This window comes from Trametes versicolor, assembly GCF_000271585.1.
Source record: "Trametes versicolor FP-101664 SS1 unplaced genomic scaffold TRAVEscaffold_2, whole genome shotgun sequence".
In the NCBI taxonomy this organism is placed as follows: Eukaryota; Fungi; Basidiomycota; class Agaricomycetes; order Polyporales; family Polyporaceae; genus Trametes; species Trametes versicolor.
Window position 1 is genome coordinate 995,825 of NW_007360322.1, and position 16,486 is coordinate 1,012,310.

Genomic DNA, 16,486 nt, shown 5'->3' on the forward strand with positions numbered 1-16,486 from the left:
CACATCGGGTGCGTGTCAATCTGGCAGAATGGGGGAGCGAGATCGCGCGTCGAAGCGCATCTGGTGCTGCTGGAATGTGCGATGACTGAGCACGTCCGAGAATAAGCCTCGACGTTTCCCCACTGCGGTGTGGGGGTGCGAAGAGGCGGCCCATTCAGCGCAGAGGTCACGCACATAACAGAGTCTTCGTGAACTCACAGTCGGGGAGAATTTGGTGTATTCGTGTTCCTTTGGCATGACATGTGGTCATGTCGACGATCGCTCTCGCTGAGGGTTTGAAACCCAGACACCTTGAACACGACCCTCTGTCGGATCGGAATTCCTTGGCAGGTCCTCTGTACATATTCTGACTGCGCAATTGGTCAGTATAGTTGCAAGGTGCTCGAAATCTTACAAGGTTGATATTGGGCAGCTCCACTCTTCGAAGGCATGATGCAGTCCTATCTCAAGATGAGTTCTACGGCTAATGGAACATCAGATATAAGCTCACAGCACCTCATCTTTGGGGGCATAGGCGCGTACCTTCGCTTCCCTGTCACCTCAAGACTCAGCGCGAGGGATCCGAATAGCATGCGGTCAGCGCTTCCTGTCCGCGTGGAACCAGGGACAAGTGTCGGGTGGACACACGGAATCGGGTTTATTATGAGACGGATGCAGTCGCCTGCTAGAGTAGCGATATGTTGTGAGCGTATCGCGGACCTCTTCATGGCCTTAAGACGAGTACACACTACTGCATGTGTCTGTGTTCCTCGTAGTCGTTATGAGGCCTCTGGAGTCGACACACTTGGCCTGACTTGATAAGATTCTCTTTTCATATTGCCGGTTCGTGTGCCTTTTCATTGCGATAGCTGCTCGACATGTGGTCTTGCAAGTTCCGGCTCGGATAATCGATGTCTCGCGCCTGAGCGGTGTGCACCTTTCATACCGCGCCATCGATTGTCAAGCTCCAAATCGAACCAACGACAAGGTGCAGCATGGCTCCACTGCATCACTCTTACAGTGTGTGTGCTAATGACAGTGTTAGGGATGCTCTAAGATGAGGAGACGATCGCGGTACACACTGCGTGATTCCGGCTGCTCTAGACCCCAGACTTACACATTGCCTGCAGTGGGGATGGTACGAGATGAACCTGGAGATACGCCTGTGCTACGCGGCTGTGTCGCTGGGTTATGTGAGTGAAGCGCTGCGCTAGCGGCGGTGGTGGAAGGGGAGAGAGAGACAAATGCGGCGGGCGTTGAGTATCGGGGCGGAGCACTCTGGAGCACTGTGGCGTCGATCATCATCGTTCGACGCCAATCTCGGCTGCCGGCCCGGGCCACATTTACGAGGAGCGGCACTGCCAAAAATGGAAGCGCCTAAACTTGCTCCTTTGTCCTCACCCTGCTCTTCCTCTCGTCGCCGTCCGCGACGTCCTCCCCATGGCCTCAGTCGTTCGCTACGTCTTTGGCTGCTGCATAAGAGCGCACTCCCCCGGCCCAGTGAGTAAACAGGAGAGTTTGGGAACCAGCGGAGAGCTGAGGCGGCAATTGCAGAAGGAGCCGGACGAACGCACGCCATTCATTCAGCCCTCGGATGAAGTTCCTCCGTGAGTAGGCAGCCCATCTCCGCTAAGCGGGAATACTCAACGCCGCATTAGCATTCGAACCTACACGGTCGACCATGACCGTTTGAAGGAACGACTGGGGACGATAGTCCGCTCCAAGGAGGGGTACGTACTCATCTATCTACCCGCCACATACAGGCCCTTATCGTTCTACTGCTCTGTGTGCACCCTCAAGCAAAATGGTCAATGTGAACCAACCACTCCCTTTCAACCTATACGGCCGACCGCCACACGCGCGCCTGGATCGTAGTCTGTCCGCAAACACTACCCCGCCACGCGCCTCGTCCTCCACAGCCCAAGCAGACCTGGCGCCACAGTCATCTACAATAGCTGGAAACCCTCACCTCCCCCGCATGCCGTCTCAGTCAACTTCCCGAGAACCTTCCCCGTCTATACAGACCAGCCGCTCCACCTCTTCTCTTCATCCCGGCGACGCATCCTATCTACCGCCCGAAGCAGACCCGGAAGGCGGCAGTAGAAAACCGATCCTGAACGTCCGTCTGGTTCGAGGTCCCGGTGGGTTCTTCGCGGGTGCGAGGCCGCGTCCAGGACCAATGACCCGCGGGCGTCCGGGTCGTCCTAGCGAGGAACGTGCTCGGGAGAACGGCGACGGATCCGGGGCTCTAGGAAGCACGGACGGCAAGGGCAAGGCGGTCGTTGATGGCGCCAACGGAACGCCAGACGCGCCGTCCTCGACAACCGCGGAAGCCCACACCCACGCCGACAACCCCGACGAGGCCGCCGCCGCCGCGCTCAACGGAAATGGCACACACAGTCATGCGGACGGCAGCGTTGCTGCGCAGGCCCCCGAGAGCTCTGGTTCGGACTCTGAGTTCAAAATCGAGGACGTTGGGGACATCGCCCAGAGCTGGGGAGACTAATGCCTCTATTGCCTCCCACGCGCGGCGCGCGGCGCAGCTGCGGTGTCGCCTTCCTTCATGCCCTCATGCCCTTTCTGTTTGGGTTTCTTGTCGATCCTTGTTGACGCATACTCACGATACCGCTTACCGTTTTCCTTCTGCGTCGTTTGTCACTCACTCTCCGTTCATTCACGGACATGGTACCTACGTACACACACAATCGCTCACCCTTTGCACGTATCAGGTTCAGATAGTCTCATACGATAACTACAATACCGCTGTCCCTAGTGTCTCCCAGAGAAGGATCTCTTGTATAATGTAGCGTTCAACTTCTATGTCAGGCAGGATACTCCTTGTTCTGAATATGAGGCTTGGCGAGCGATGCATGAAATGGGGGTATGACATACAAATGTACGGTGCAACTCTCATCACGCTGTGCTACTACCAGCAGCAGCGTTACGCCTAGCAACATCCTCCGCATAGTTGTTTGGTATCTGCACCGGCACATAAACATAGTCCTCCCTGCAGCCCTTGACCACATGCTCCCTGAACATCTCCTCCGTCGGAATCTTGTCGCGGATCTCGCCGTTGTAGAGGTTCCAGGTCGTCTCCCGCCAATACATCCATTGGTCCACGATGAGCTCCTGGATGTGCTTCACGAGGACCTCGACAGTCCGCTCGTCCTCGATGTACAGCCGCAAGCGCACCACCACCTCGTTCGTATCGTGCTCAAGGGAGTACGGGATGGTGTTGATGATGCCTACCGCGGAGTCCGCCCCCGCCCAGTGGCGCTCCAGCTCGTAGTTCATGCGGGGGAGGTCGCCTTCCTTCTGGGGCAGCGGCTCGTTGTCGAGCGAGTAGACCATGCGCAGGCGCTCTGCCCAACTGTACGTCGAGCCGCTCACGGCATCCGCCGCAGTCTTGATCACGTCTTCGCAGGCCTGCTTCAGCAGCTGGTCGATCCCCTGGCAGGCGCAGCGCATGGGAGTGAGCATAGGGGCGCGGGGGCAATAGGGGGGCACTCACGTGGCGCACATCGCTCGTATCCTCGTCACGCGGCATCCCGAGGGAAGTGAGGAGGGCGTTCGGGAGAAGCGATGTAGTCCTGCCGAGCACCGAAGCCAGCGATTCTGGGAGAAACGTGAGCGAGGACTGTATACGCGTGTGAGCGCGTCGGACTTACCAGGAACTCCAGAGAGGGCGCTGCCGCGCTCGACATCACGGTGCACGAGATCAAGGTTTTGGGTCATCTCTTTCAGGATAAGCAGGTGCCGCAGTAGGAACAGATGTCCATCGTACACGGACGTCGGCGGATTTTTGCTCTTGAGTGTCTCCGCCGCACTAAGGAGGGTCTGCAGGCAGTACTTGATCGCCTCCTGCGCAAGCTCGTCGAAGATCGCGGGCTGTTCTCGGTGCAGAGTCAGAAATACTGCGCTGTAAGAGTGGGCGATGACGCAACGGCAGACCTTTACGAACTCGTGGAGCTGTGAGAGCACCCAGACCGTCTTCTGCAAAGTGGGGTACCACGTTTCCTGCTTGTCCCAGGACTTGACCTGAAAGATCCTGCTGACACTCTGCTTCTCCCTGATGTCCGTTCCAGACACCGGCTTCCGCGCAGCTTCCCACACACGATCAGGGCCTTCGCCGGGACAACGATCATGCATCGAGACCCACCAACTAGTTTGTCCGGGTACGCCAGGTCTTCAAGCCTGGGGACGTAATAGCGGATCTCAGATTGAATAACCGACTGGGCCTTGAAAAACAACCGAGTCTGCGCGTCCTGCAGTACCATTTGGAGGAGGTGGCTGATGTGCAAGGTCCGCAATCCCCTATTTCGTCTGGGATGGTCTAGGTCTAGGGTGAGTTCGTCGCCCAGGTCGGCCTCCTCGTCCGAAGAGGAGTCGGGCATCGAGGGCACGTCCAGCACCATGAGTGCCTGTAGGACGGTACACACTTCGCACAGCGCTGTGAGGCGCGGCTCGTGCAGTATTCGTGGCCGCAAGTCGTCATAGAGATAATCGCAGAGGTTCTCCAAGTATTGGCTGCAGACGTTTAGTGTGTGAGTACTGCGACGTTCGTGCACAATTATGTCGCGTATACGCACTAGAGCTGCTCTTCCCCAGAGTTGAAGAATGCCCGGAAGAGATTGAATTCATCGGTGCACAACTGCTTGAGATAACTACAGCCGGCTCTAGTCTAGCCAGAAGCTTCAGCTTCACAGCGATCTTAGCAGATACTGCCCGGATGAACTCACAAGCTCTACAAGCTCCGTCCGCGCGGGATCAAGGCCCTTGATTTCTTCCATTAGACGGCCAACGAGGAGGGTCCTGCGAGCAGAGAAATATGCAACGTGACACTCGGCTAACAACGCAGACAACTCGTCGGGATGAGCTTGTGCGCGCCGCTCCAACTCCGCCAGGAGCGGCGCTAGGGGCCCGGATACGGTGTGGAACCGAGTGTAGAGCAAGTGCATCTGCGCCGTTGTCGAGACATCCTAGGCGACCATATGAGCTTTATGGCGCATAATTTGGGCTGCATTGACCGCTCACTTTCTCTGCTAGTCGTTTGGAAACGTCCGTGGTTAGCGCACGCAACGAGCCCACGAAGTACATCTTGATCAAAGTCATAGCGCGCGTCATGCATTGTTGGAAGCGAAGTAGGTATATTTCTGCTTCTTTGAAGTGTCGCTGTGAGAGGTGAGCTATCGTCGATAGCGATGACGAGGTTTTCAGAACATACATGGGACTTCAAATAATCAATACATATGTCGACGCGCTCGACCATGTAGAGGAAGTCGGTCTGCAAGACAAGAGACTCCCCAGGATGGTTGAGCATGCGTGTAGCCTGTTCAAGTTCTTGGAAGTATTCTAGTCTCTCGTCGATGGAGACTGTCAGATCCAGCAGTCGATCCTGCACAAACGCATAACGTGTTGAGTAATGTGCCTCGCTATGTTTGAAGAGAAGCGGGAGCACTCACCCGCTCCTGGAGAAGCAGCTCGCAAGCGTCTTTCAAGCTCTTGCCACTGTCCTCTACTGACCGCCATCCTTGCAGCATGTCCGCCACTTCCCCGTCAATCTCATCTATCCTTTGTATCAACCGGTCGCATGTTTCCAAATGATCCGACACGCTCTCCAGGTGCGCGCGTATGTGCGCTTCCTGGCTGTGTGTCACCGAGCGGTCGATGAGCGAGAACCAGTCATAGAACTGCTGAGGCGTCTGGATAGGTTGCCGAGGGTGGAGCGCGTGCGATGCAGTATGGCGGTGTGCAGAGGAGAGGTTGGGCGTCGAGGGTCGAGAGCCCTGACCGAGTTTACCACGGACGGTCGGCGTGGATGGGCGGGAGGACGAGCCTGGGTCTTCCGCGCTGAACTTGACGTCCGGGGTCAAGTTCATATGCATGACGACCTTGTAGGATGGCACGCACCTTAGGTGGCAGAACAGCGCGCTCGCTCGCTGCTTGGACACAGTTTACGCTCTTGACCTCAACATCCCCAATAGGTGCTGAGGCCTCCCATTCCTCGACGCTGATCACGGGTTTCGGATGTGGGGTGAGAGTGTTCAAGTTCGCCGGTCGCTTGCTTGTAGATGCCATATCGCAGCCAGGCTTTGACCTCAGTGCTACCCAGCGGGTTTCACTGTCCTACGTGCAGCAGAAGTTTCGTGGTCGCGAGCGGTGGGTACTAAGTGGGCAACAGCGAAGATACCAAAAGATCCCAGGCAGTTCCTTAGATACAGAGTGGGACCAGCAGCCTTAGCCTTCTGAAAGTGGATTCGTGGAAGCCGGAGTGATTATTGGGGTGACTACCCTGCCGTCGCACACTCGTCCAAATCTCAGCCACAGCGGTTGTTTGGATCTGTTATGCTGCAGCCTCAACTCTCCTTCCTAATTCAGACAGCAATCACTCCGCGGTAGCATTTGCCCCGCATACGCTTCTCTCACTCTCCTCCGCCTTTCATCATCCCTATCAACCCAACCATGTTCCCTCCCAATGGTTTACCACATTCAGGAGAAATTCTTCTTCTTACGGATGAACTACCTGCCCCAGCTGATTTCCTACTGCACCGCCACCTTGCCACTCACTTGAAGGAGTCCAGGGGCTCAAGATGCCTACTGGTGTCTGTCTCTGAAGACATAGGACGATGGAAGGCGATAGGTTCGCGATCTGTACGATTCACAGTATTTTTGATGCCAATTAATGAGTTGCTGCTCACATACAACTTCTCAGACCTTAAACCTAGTGCCATATCTGGACTCGGGAGCCCTGACTTTTGTTGATGCGATGTCGCATGTCTCTCCTTCTCTGGATGAGAAGACGGAAGTGCCTCTTCAGGCGCTTTTCCGAGAGATCAAGATGATCTTGACGCGCCTCTCAGCCGAGCCAGGGAGCGTAGTGTCCGTAATACTCGACGATATAGCGTCCTTGGAGTGGATGGGGATTCCGGCTGCGGACACAACCCGTTTCGCACGCGCATTGTGCGCGCTATGTAGAAAGGTACATTGCTGCATATTTCTCACCTGTTAATCTGTTCGAGACTAACGCTACGGCCAGTCTAACGCCGCTTTGGTGATCCGACACCATATCACGACACCCGGAGAACCGGACGACGTCTTCAAGCACCTTCTTCAGCTCTGCACGTATCATATAGACGTATTCCCGCTGTCAAGCGGTCGAAGCGGCAGTGTGAGCGGGCAGGTGGGACGCTTCCATTCCACCCACTATGCCCCATGTTGACCCACACAACACCCACAGGTAGCGCTGCATGGCGGCCCCGGAACCGCGGAAGCCGGCCACCGTCTCATTCCACGGAGCGCTGCGGTCCTATACCGGCTGACCGACGTAGGCAGCGTCTTTTTCGACAGAGGGACTGGAAGCGGTGTTCTATAACCTTGAGGTGTTATCAGAGCCTCAACGGCATACTTCCCTGTCAGCCAGTGGGAGAGTGGCCACAAGGCGGTCGACTTCGTAAAACCAATCCGAGTCACATTACGATTGTCGTAAGATTTCCGGAAGCTCGATACGAGTCATGCAGCGTCTAATAAAGTCTATCCATAGTTCCATTGTCGTAGCAAGACGTCATCTTGTCCAACGGCCATGCATCGCCACAATGCCATGGTGTTTCTACGCTCCAATTTTCGCGGGGAACGGCTCCCACGACTGGATGCCCTTCAGGTCATCCGAGCACGGCGAAAGCGTCACCTGTGTTATCCGCGACATCAGTCAACGATAACATCAAGAAATACTGTCTAGAGGACGTACATCCACGCCCTTTGCAGCACGTCCGAGTGTAATGCAGTTCCCGTCCGCATTCGACACCTGCCCCAAGACGATCCAGAGCTGAGTGGGGTCGTTGGAGTCGCAGTCCGCCATCTTGAGGACCTGCGTTGCCGTTCCGGGCACAACGCCGTTCGCGCTAACGCAGAGGTCGCCGAGGGTGATTTGGGTGGGTGTACCTGACCCCTTGACAGGGGTAAGGGCGGTAATGTCGCTCGCAGAGCCATCGCCCGGGTTCGCCGCCTGCAGGGTCGCCCCAGCGCCAGCAAACGTCGGAGCGAACAGAAGCGAAGGGTCTATGGCGTGTGGTGAGTGACATAAGTAATTAGAGGGTTTTGCGCAGGACTCACTCTGAGTGGAGAAGAAGTGGGTAGGGACACCCGGCGCGATCAGGTCGGCAGCGGTGCTGGATGCAAGGGCGAGAGCGGTAGAAATGATGGTAACGAGAGCGAGCATGGTGGTGTAAAAGAATCTAGCAGGTGGGCTGAGTGCTGAGTAGATGCTGAGAGCTGATGCGAGTGCCGTCTGCAAGACTACAGGGTTTATATACACTGTTACAAGCGAAAACCTCTCTGCGGCACAGCGAAGCGGTTGACGGCTACTACGCAGGAGGTCACAAACCCGGGCAGATTGCCCCGACGCCAGTCAGCCTTCTGCCGATCAGGGTTTTCCAGCAGGCTATTGCAGGCCGGACAGCAACAAGGTTAGTCGAACAAACCGGATCTATCACAGACACGGCGTTGCAGAGATGCATGGTGGATGCTGCTCGTTAAACGTTTCACCTCGTCGGGCAGCATAATCAGCGGCTTTTTACCGTGTCTCTGGCGCTGGATTTGCGCTACGGTATCGAACTTCACCGTGGAATCAAACCCCCGGAGGGCAATACACTTGACCACTAAGTAGGCATGTGGTCGGATGGTCCAACCAGTGGCACATAACCGGGTCGCGATGCTCAAATCGACTCCATGAGTGACCTTTGCTCCATTAGCCGTCTTCGGTGGCACTTATGCATTGGAGGCAAGGGTAAGCGTGATAGCGTTGGAGTATCCGCATTACGCAGGACTAACTTGAGGCGCGACTTGGGCTCGACCTTCAAGCTTCATGATCAGGAGGAATACGCGTAAGCGCTAATTCTAGCGCGTGGCGAAGTGATCGCGGCTCGCTAGTGCAAGCAGGCAGGATCTGCGACCTTCTGTGAGTCGTTCATACGAATGACTTCTAAAGCAGTAGAGTCGCAATATGGAAGCATTTGCAGCGTGTTTGACAATGATAAGCCCCGTATGATCTGCAGTGATGATGAACGAAATGAATCCGAGCGGCGTGGGCGCCTGGGTGGGAGCAACGTCGACGTCTTGTTCGCTCCCTGAGCCCTCCGCGTCCGTCCGTCGCTCTCTCTCTCGCTGCCTTCATCGCTGTCGTTGCTTGCCCTCAGAAATAATCCGTGGTACACGTATCTGCAAGCATATCCTGAACGACAGTCTACACATTGCACCAGCCTCGTAGATCGAGACTTGCCATCGCATCAACTGACGCTCGAAGCCCCTGCACATCCCATCTCTCCGCCATCGCGACTCTCGGACGCAATAGGACGAACTCAAGCCACACAAACCTCTGTGCTGCAGACGCTACGTTAAAACACACTTAGTCGTCGCTGCATACTGCATGATCCACATGCCGCCTCCCTCCCACTTCCAAACGAGCAACAGAAATCTCCCACGGCGCGTGGACAGCCTAAAGGCCACCAAGGGCCCCTACTTCGCCGAGCTTGACGATGAACTACGAGACGTGAAACGCGTGCACGCCCAAGGGCAGGAGGAGGACCTGCGGTACGCCCTGAATAAAACGATTACCAGGGTAGAAGAACTGGTACGCACATGTCACTTCTCCTCGTGCCTTGCCCTGCTAAGCCCCCACCCCACATTTGTTGCAGACGGCAATGCTAAAGGAGGCATACAAGGCACAGACAGACCTCCAAACCGAGCTCACGCTCGCCAAATCGAATCTCTCTCTCGCGCTCGCGAACAACGAGATGCTCGAGGACGCGCTCAAGCGCGACCCCGGCTCCTCCCGCGACGTCGGCTGGCGGCGCATGAGTGCGCGCGAGCAGAGCCTGAAGGCCGAGGCCGAGGCCGACCGCAGACGCAGCAGCGACTCCCTCGCCTCCGCCGAGCTGTCAAGTGCCTCCCCCACATTCCCGCACCCGCAGCCGTCACCCTCCCCACACCCCGAGCTCTCGCCGATGCCACCGCGGTCCGCGACCGTGCCCTCGCCCGCACCGGGCTCCGAGAACCGATTCTTCCGATTTAGATTCGGGAACGGGACTACGCCGTCTACCAGCCACCCGTCCTCGCCGCGCATGTCGGGTGCGGCGTCCCCGAGCTTGAATGGTTCGCATTTGACTTCGGCGTCATTACCGTCGCTCGTGCCGGCGAAGGACTACGAGAAGGAGGTGGAGGACCTGCACAACCAGTTGGACAAGGAGAAGAAGGCATACAAGGACGCGTGCGAGGCGAAGACCGCGCTCGAGTCCGAGCTCGAGTCGCTCTCACAAGCGCTCTTTGAGGAGGTGAGTTTCCGCGGGGTGCCCTATCCGTAGTCGCGCTCAAACCGTCATTCTCAGGCAAATAAGATGGTCGCTACGGAACGACGTAAGCTGGCGGAGACGGAAGAGGCGCTACGTGAAGCCCGAGAGCAGGGCGAAGCGCTGAAGAACGTCCTGCGCCTCTTCGAACGCGACGGGGCGCGGTCGAGCTCGTCTTCCGAGAGCCCACGCCCGTCGCAGTCGGTCGGTGTCATACGATCGCGTCATCGCGCAACGTCGTCCGCCGTGGGCATCAAGTCGCTCCCCACCTCCGGCGCAGCTACCCCGCGCTCGCGTCCCGCATCGCCTGCGCTACCGTCGAGCGAGCTGCCGTCGTCAGCCTCGACCGTCGGTGCCCACTCGACAACTCCCAGGCTACTCGTGGACGACGATGGGGATGGGGATGGGGATGGCGACACGACCGTCGTGGCGTCGTCCGACGACAAGCCCGAGCAGGAGTCCACAGGCCCATTGTCCGGGACGCCCCTGCAGACATCACCAGAGGCCTCCCGTTCTCCGACACCGTCACCAGACCCGTCGCCCTCGTCCGGCCCTGGCCAATACCTCTTCGGCAAAGCGCGACCGGTAGACTATTTCGACGGCGAAGTGTCCCCCTGGGCAGACGCAACGTCTGCGACGTCCCCACGGGCCTCATAGCGCGCCACTCCTTTCTCCCAGCTCTGAGTTCTCCGTGTTGTCACCTTTGGATATCCCCCCGCAATGATTACCTTCCGCACCCGCAATACCCACCTCGGGCTGTTGTCATCTACATCGATGTCTCTGAGCACGTTCGATTCATTATGTACAGACTCGTAATAACATACTTGCCGCCTGCGCGGCACAGGACACACATCATCGCCGCCGCCGCTGTTCGGCTGCCACAGCCAGAAAGAAGTGAGTAAGCAATCTGTACATCCTCCGCACGCTTTGCAACAAACGTGCCGGAGGTCGCGTGAGCGGTACCAGTACTAATGCATATGCACAGGGGGCGCCGTACGTGGCGGGGTCACAGGAGGGAGGGGGCAGAAAAAGCACAACGCGGGACAACTAGACAACTTCGCGATCGAGAGGGCGGGAAGGGGAATATAGGATACAGGGGGCAAACGTACAACCGACGACAAAATGAGCAGCCCGTCGAAACGTTGTGTTCGGCAGGACGTTTGGGGGGCGAGGGGCGCGGGAGGAGCACGGGGCGCAAGGAAGCACTAGGGGCCATTTCGGTTGGGGTGTCACACGCGGCGAGGGCGGGGCGCCCCCAGGTGGGTAGCGGGCGGGCGGATGTCTCACTGCTGTGCGCTGCCGGATTATGCAGCCTCCGACATCGTGACGTCCGCCAGCATCGACTCGTCCGCAGCGCCGTTGACAGGCTCGTCATCGGCGGGCTTCGACTCCGCGTCAGCGGATTCCTCCGCCGCAGGCTCGACCTCGCCCTTCGCGTCCGCGTCGACCTCCATGGCGGCGACACCGTTCGCCTTCGCCTCCGTAGCACCGTTCTCCGACTTGCCGTTGGTGGACGCAGGGCCGTCTTCTTTGCGCGCGCCATTCGCGGCGGGCTTCGACTCGGGTGCACCGTTCGTCGTCTTGAGCACGTCGTGCCACTTGTCGACGAGCACCTTCGCGCGCTCCCGGAATTTGAACTCCTCGTCGCGCGGCACCTTGTCGTCGCTGAGGGCATGTATGTGGCGCATGACTTTGCCGATCTTTGAGAACTGGCGACGGGGGCGCGCGGCGGGCAAATGATCAGCCACACTGCCAAACAGGCGCACAACAAACGGCGATATGGGGAAGCGAACCGCGCGGGAACGCAGCGTGCCACGCGTTGCCAGCAAAGCACGGCGGGAGGATATGGCACGATGGTGGGGGCAGCGGCACAAAACTCACCGTCAGGTACTCGATCGTCATGTTGTCGTAGGTCTCCACCGACGTGAATAGCTGGTCAAGTGAAGGCATATCCTGAATCCCAACATGAGTCGTCATGGATTGTGGCGATGTCAGACAGGGTACTCACGTCCTCCTTGGGCGTTGCCTTGGTGTTCAAAAACGCCTTCTGAAGCTTGTGTCTCCATTCCCTGACTTTGAGAGCCTCGGGGTCGTTCATCAATGGAGCTGGGCATTGGAGGTGCTCGTTACAGGGCATGGTCTGAGGGCCAGAAATGACGAATACTCACAGTCGGCCTCCTCGTCCTTATCACGTTTCGCTTTCTTGGCCGGGGGAGGCGAGCTCCTCTTGCTGGGACCCGACCCTTCCCGTTCGCCATCCTCTGCGCCGCCCTCGTCCTCGGATTCGACGACTGCCTTGGACTTGGGGCCGTTCTTCTTGCCCTTGGGCGCGCTCGCAGCGCGCTTCTTGGGAGTGGGCTCCGCCGAACCCTTCTTCGCCTTTGGCTTCGCCTTAGGGGCCACATCAGAGTCGCGTTTCCTCTTCTTGGGCTTCTTCTTCTTCTCCTCTTCGTCGTCGTCGGCCTCCTCCTCGCCGTCGCTTTCGAGCTGATCGACTTCAGCCTCGGCCTCGGCCTCCTGGGCTTCAACGAGGGCGGCGTCCCGCTCCTCCTCCCATGCCTTGGGATCGAGGGCGATGCGGTAGCCCTTCAGGAGCTCTCCAGAGCGTTTGAAGGGCTCCGAGATATAGGCCTGGATTTCGTGCGTCTGCAGACGAGAGATGTCCTTGGGCACTATCCAGGCGCTGGTCACATAGAGAAGCTATTCAGCACACGAGCAGGAGGCGATAGGACACGTAGTGACTCACTAGTCCCCAGCAGGGAAGAACCGTACACAGTACCAATTCCCCTTTTTCGTCTTCGCGTTCGGACGCTCCTTCTGGACTGTGTCCGGAACTGTCTCCGGGTCCACGATCTGCGCGTCCATAGATGTTAGCGAGAGCGACTTGGAAAAAGCGGCGCGAGTCGCGACAAGACGCGAGGACGTGCGGAGGATAGCTCACCATGCCAGGCCATGGGGGAAAGCCGCGGACCTTCGCGAGGACGATGTCGCGAAAGTCATAGGATTGCTCCTTGTTCTGCGCCTTTGCGCCCTTTTTGCTCATATTTGGATGAGGAAAACGCGTCTGAGGAGGGGGAGGGGTCGTCGCGGGTGAGACGGATGCGGCAAGACGCAGGCGGAGGGAGTTGGTGGTCGACGGTAAAGGTTCAACCCCTTGGCCGGCAATCCCCGAAGCGCGGCACCCGGCAAAAGGCCCGTCGGGAGGCCCGTGCACCATCCTCTCTAGGTTGCATCTCAGATCGAATTCGAGTTCCCTCCACGCTACGTACAGCATCCTGCTAGACATATCTGCAGTACAAGCACAGGCGAAGACAACAACACACACACCACAGCCAGCACATCCATCTCCCGCGTCGTCGCCGACCGACGCCCCGCAGCGTCCACAGCGCGCACACCGCCGTCGTGATAAGCGCAGACGCTTCCAATCGAGCCTCGACAAGGCCTGAGAGCACACGCCACCGGTACCCCGCGCTCGACGATAACGCGGGAACAGCGCTCAGCGCCCATGAGCGGGGAAGGGCCAGTACTGACAGCGTACCGGCAGGTCAATCAGTACTCCCGGGGATGCGAGACCTCCGTGCGCGCCGCCCTTGAGCATCGAACAACGTTTGAACGACGTCAGCTGGGCTGCAGCACGCGAATGTGAGACCAGAGTGTTTCACCCCACTCAATGTCCGGCAGACATTGACAAGCCAGAGATCCGGCGGGCGCCTACCAGCATTGGCCGCCTGGTGGTGCGCACAACCGTCCTAGAAATAAACATCATCAGCTCGATGGATGGTAGTATGAAAAAACGAGAATGTACGAGTGGATCTTCAGCCATATACCTTTGAGGCAAACGCATCCATTTGCAACATTGCATCCTATGAGGTTCTGGAACGTAAGTAGATGTATGCTCTAGCACCTCAGGCACCGTAAGTACGCATATAACGAACCCCACCGTAAGACGCTCCTCCAGGCGGAATCGTTCGACCTGCATGTCGCTAAAAGCTGTTACGGTCGTCGTGGTTGACATCGCCTACCGAAGGTAAGGGTTTATCGCAGCATACCTATTTCTGTCAATGCTCTAAGAGACGCGTAACTGAGGTCCGTCGACGTTGGCGAGAGCTAAGTTGCGATCATGGTCGAGTACAAGTTGAACCAGATCAAAAGCTCCGTGCAGTATGAGGGACATCCGTGGACATAAAGTATTCCCCACTTCGAGCAAGAAATTCAATCTCAGTAATGCACTTCACTTTCGGAGTTCAACTTCGAACTCGATTTTGAAACTTCAGATCTCAAATCTGAGATTTGAATTTTCCCACGCGGGCGCTCCCGGCACGCCAAGCGCCCAACGGCACTGCCACTGCCTGTCCGAGCAGTCCGATCCGACAGAGTTCCGACAGGACTCTTTGGAGCTTCCCATACGAGTACGGCGGTCTTCAATGGCCACGCCTTCGCCAGGGTGTGTCATACTGACAACATCAAATAATGTGCTACTAAGAAAGTTTTTTTAGAAGCTATCAAGGTCATTAATTCCTGTACTGTGCATCAAAAGGGTGTATATAAGTTGCTAGTTGCAGCAGGATACAGAGCGACGTAAGTCCTCGACAGCAATGTTGAGTATGCGATCGGAAATGAACGGAATAGTCGTATACAATGCAATTTATCTTACTCTTAGGCGTTCGAAACTGACCGAGGTATGAGCGGAATAAGTAGTACTGCCAGGTTAAGAGAACATCTGTGCACTACTAACCATGCACCACTGCTGACAGCATGAGGGGGCATTTAAATAGTATGTTTCATCCCAAGCATTTGAAAGGTATCAAATGCCCTCTTTAGCGGCCTATACATACTGTCCAGGTAGGACCGCCGCCGCGCACGCCGAAGGTGTGTTCGGGATGTGCAAGGACGCGCACTTCTCTACTTTTGCTCGCGACCTCTGCGTGAGCATTGTGCACCATGTATGTAAATAATGTGTACTCATCTGTAAATTTGGGGTAGAAATTCGCGAATTTGCGAGAGCCTCGTAACAACTCACACCGCCGTACTGTACGGGAACAGGCGCATGTCTGAATTCCTGTCGTATAACTCATAGTAAGAGCTTTAAATCCAGTAAAAAAAAAGCCCCGCTTATGTACCTACTCTGCATCGTAATGTTATGTAGTTTTTGCGAGTGCATCGGCTTTTTGTGTGTCTGTCGAGCGTATCTGCGATGCACTGGTTAGGAAGAATATCCGAGTCTCGGGACCATAGATTCAGGGCATAGTCGCCATGGGTATGAGTACATTCCTTTACAAGAGAAAAACATATTGGTATAAACACTGGATCATATAGACTTTTCAAGTGTTTTGCTGAAGTATAATGTATTTACGCATGGAGGCGCTGTTGCCAGAGGCGACAGCGAAGAGCCTGAAGGAATAACTTTCAGCTATTGATGAACCTCGACGCTGTACCTTTACTCAGCACTGATGACTTGGATATTATATAACACTCGTATAATGCCTCGTTGTAACGTGCAGCGCAACAATAAACGCAGTACGCGCAGAACTTAGAGAAGGAGTCCGCGAGCGAGGAGTGGGTGGCGGGCATAGCGGACATCCTACCATATAAGGTAACGGCGGCGAGGTAAGCGCTCGCGCGCCCATGGGAGTCGGCACTCCGTCGGCACACGTTGGTGGCCACGGGCCCCCGCTATTTATTAGTCGAGATTCATAAAATCCAAGATGCGTAATGTACCTGTTCAAATCAAGTTTGTGCAGCACCAACACCAAACTACCGCACCCGTCCGACACCATCAATCAGGCTTATTAGCCTTATCCGCACGCATTGCGAACAAGGCTAACTAGCCTTCCTGCGCCCTTATCCGTCCCCCAGCAATTGCCCCAGCGCCCCAGCTCGACTTCATGCCTCTCCTCAACGTCCCCGGCATCCTCGGCAACGTCCCCCGACGGCCCATCACTGCCGCCCGCCCCGCCCCGCCAGATCTCCCCCGCGATCCAGATCGCTCCCACGTCATTCCCCACGCGAGCCGTGCCTTGCCCGCCGTTCCGGCCCATCGGACATCCCGCCCGCAGGCGCGCGCCCGCCGCCCTCGCCGCCCTCGCCGCCGCCCTCGTCCTCGCCGCCGCCGCCCTTGTCCTCGCCGCCGCGCTCGCTCCGACTGAGTAGCACACCGACTGTAGAGA

At 57.0% G+C, this 16,486-nt stretch overlaps 5 protein-coding genes across 5 annotated transcripts; 3 read left to right on the top strand and 2 right to left on the bottom strand.

Annotated features, from left to right (window-relative positions):
- Window positions 1-1,419: 1,419 nt before the first annotated feature.
- TRAVEDRAFT_160672 (uncharacterized protein) lies at window positions 1,420-2,485 on the top strand (the record flags this gene model as incomplete). The annotated part of the gene is made up of 5 exons (XM_008035991.1): window positions 1,420-1,479; window positions 1,534-1,586; window positions 1,638-1,709; window positions 1,780-1,853; window positions 1,905-2,485. The coding sequence occupies 5 exons, from the start codon at window positions 1,420-1,422 to the stop codon at window positions 2,483-2,485; spliced, it is 840 nt and encodes a 279-aa protein (XP_008034182.1).
- Window positions 2,486-2,856: 371 nt separating this feature from the next.
- TRAVEDRAFT_141228 (Sec34-domain-containing protein) lies at window positions 2,857-6,108 on the bottom strand. The gene is made up of 11 exons (XM_008035992.1): window positions 5,890-6,108; window positions 5,442-5,834; window positions 5,204-5,374; window positions 5,014-5,151; window positions 4,719-4,958; window positions 4,569-4,660; window positions 4,139-4,506; window positions 3,931-4,082; window positions 3,648-3,867; window positions 3,491-3,594; window positions 2,857-3,429 (listed from the first exon to the last, which is right to left on the bottom strand). Exons 1-11 carry the CDS (start codon window positions 6,055-6,057, stop codon window positions 2,893-2,895), a joined length of 2,583 nt encoding a protein of 860 aa, XP_008034183.1. The 5' UTR covers window positions 6,058-6,108; the 3' UTR covers window positions 2,857-2,892.
- Window positions 6,109-6,441: 333 nt separating this feature from the next.
- On the top strand, window positions 6,442-7,768 carry TRAVEDRAFT_141229 (uncharacterized protein; the record flags this gene model as incomplete). The annotated part of the gene is made up of 5 exons (XM_008035993.1): window positions 6,442-6,630; window positions 6,692-6,958; window positions 7,016-7,159; window positions 7,217-7,461; window positions 7,520-7,768. 4 exons carry the CDS (start codon window positions 6,442-6,444, stop codon window positions 7,349-7,351), a joined length of 735 nt encoding a protein of 244 aa, XP_008034184.1. The 3' UTR covers window positions 7,352-7,461; window positions 7,520-7,768.
- Window positions 7,769-9,403: 1,635 nt separating this feature from the next.
- On the top strand, window positions 9,404-11,059 carry TRAVEDRAFT_160679 (uncharacterized protein). Its single transcript, XM_008035994.1, has 3 exons — window positions 9,404-9,604; window positions 9,669-10,304; window positions 10,359-11,059. Exons 1-3 carry the CDS (start codon window positions 9,410-9,412, stop codon window positions 10,974-10,976), a joined length of 1,449 nt encoding a protein of 482 aa, XP_008034185.1. The 5' UTR covers window positions 9,404-9,409; the 3' UTR covers window positions 10,977-11,059.
- Window positions 11,060-11,305: 246 nt separating this feature from the next.
- Window positions 11,306-13,463, bottom strand: TRAVEDRAFT_26335 (uncharacterized protein). The gene is made up of 6 exons (XM_008035340.1): window positions 13,261-13,463; window positions 13,066-13,172; window positions 12,488-13,002; window positions 12,328-12,425; window positions 12,201-12,272; window positions 11,306-12,028 (listed from the first exon to the last, which is right to left on the bottom strand). The coding sequence occupies exons 1-6, from the start codon at window positions 13,360-13,362 to the stop codon at window positions 11,624-11,626; spliced, it is 1,299 nt and encodes a 432-aa protein (XP_008033531.1). The 5' UTR covers window positions 13,363-13,463; the 3' UTR covers window positions 11,306-11,623.
- Window positions 13,464-16,486: the final 3,023 nt, after the last annotated feature.

Bases quoted from the DNA above. Each gene is read 5' to 3' on its own strand.
- TRAVEDRAFT_141228 (XM_008035992.1), bottom strand. From the start codon at position 6,057: ATGGCATCTACAAGCAAGCGACCGGCGAACTTGAACACTCTCACCCCA. The intron at 4,661-4,718 runs GTGAGTTCATCC...GCTTCTGGCTAG, and splicing joins GGACGGAGCTTGTAGAGCTT to ACTAGAGCCGGCTGTAGTTA. The intron at 3,430-3,490 runs GTGAGTGCCCCC...TGCGCCTGCCAG, and splicing joins ATACGAGCGATGTGCGCCAC to GGGATCGACCAGCTGCTGAA.
- TRAVEDRAFT_160679 (XM_008035994.1), top strand. From the start codon at position 9,410: ATGCCGCCTCCCTCCCACTTCCAAACGAGCAACAGAAATCTCCCACGG. The intron at 9,605-9,668 runs GTACGCACATGT...CATTTGTTGCAG, and splicing joins TTACCAGGGTAGAAGAACTG to ACGGCAATGCTAAAGGAGGC. The intron at 10,305-10,358 runs GTGAGTTTCCGC...CGTCATTCTCAG, and splicing joins CACAAGCGCTCTTTGAGGAG to GCAAATAAGATGGTCGCTAC.
- TRAVEDRAFT_26335 (XM_008035340.1), bottom strand. From the start codon at position 13,362: ATGAGCAAAAAGGGCGCAAAGGCGCAGAACAAGGAGCAATCCTATGAC. The intron at 12,426-12,487 runs GTGAGTATTCGT...TCCAATGCCCAG, and splicing joins TAAGGACGAGGAGGCCGACT to CTCCATTGATGAACGACCCC. The intron at 12,029-12,200 runs GTGAGTTTTGTG...CCCCGTCGCCAG, and splicing joins TGACGATCGAGTACCTGACG to TTCTCAAAGATCGGCAAAGT.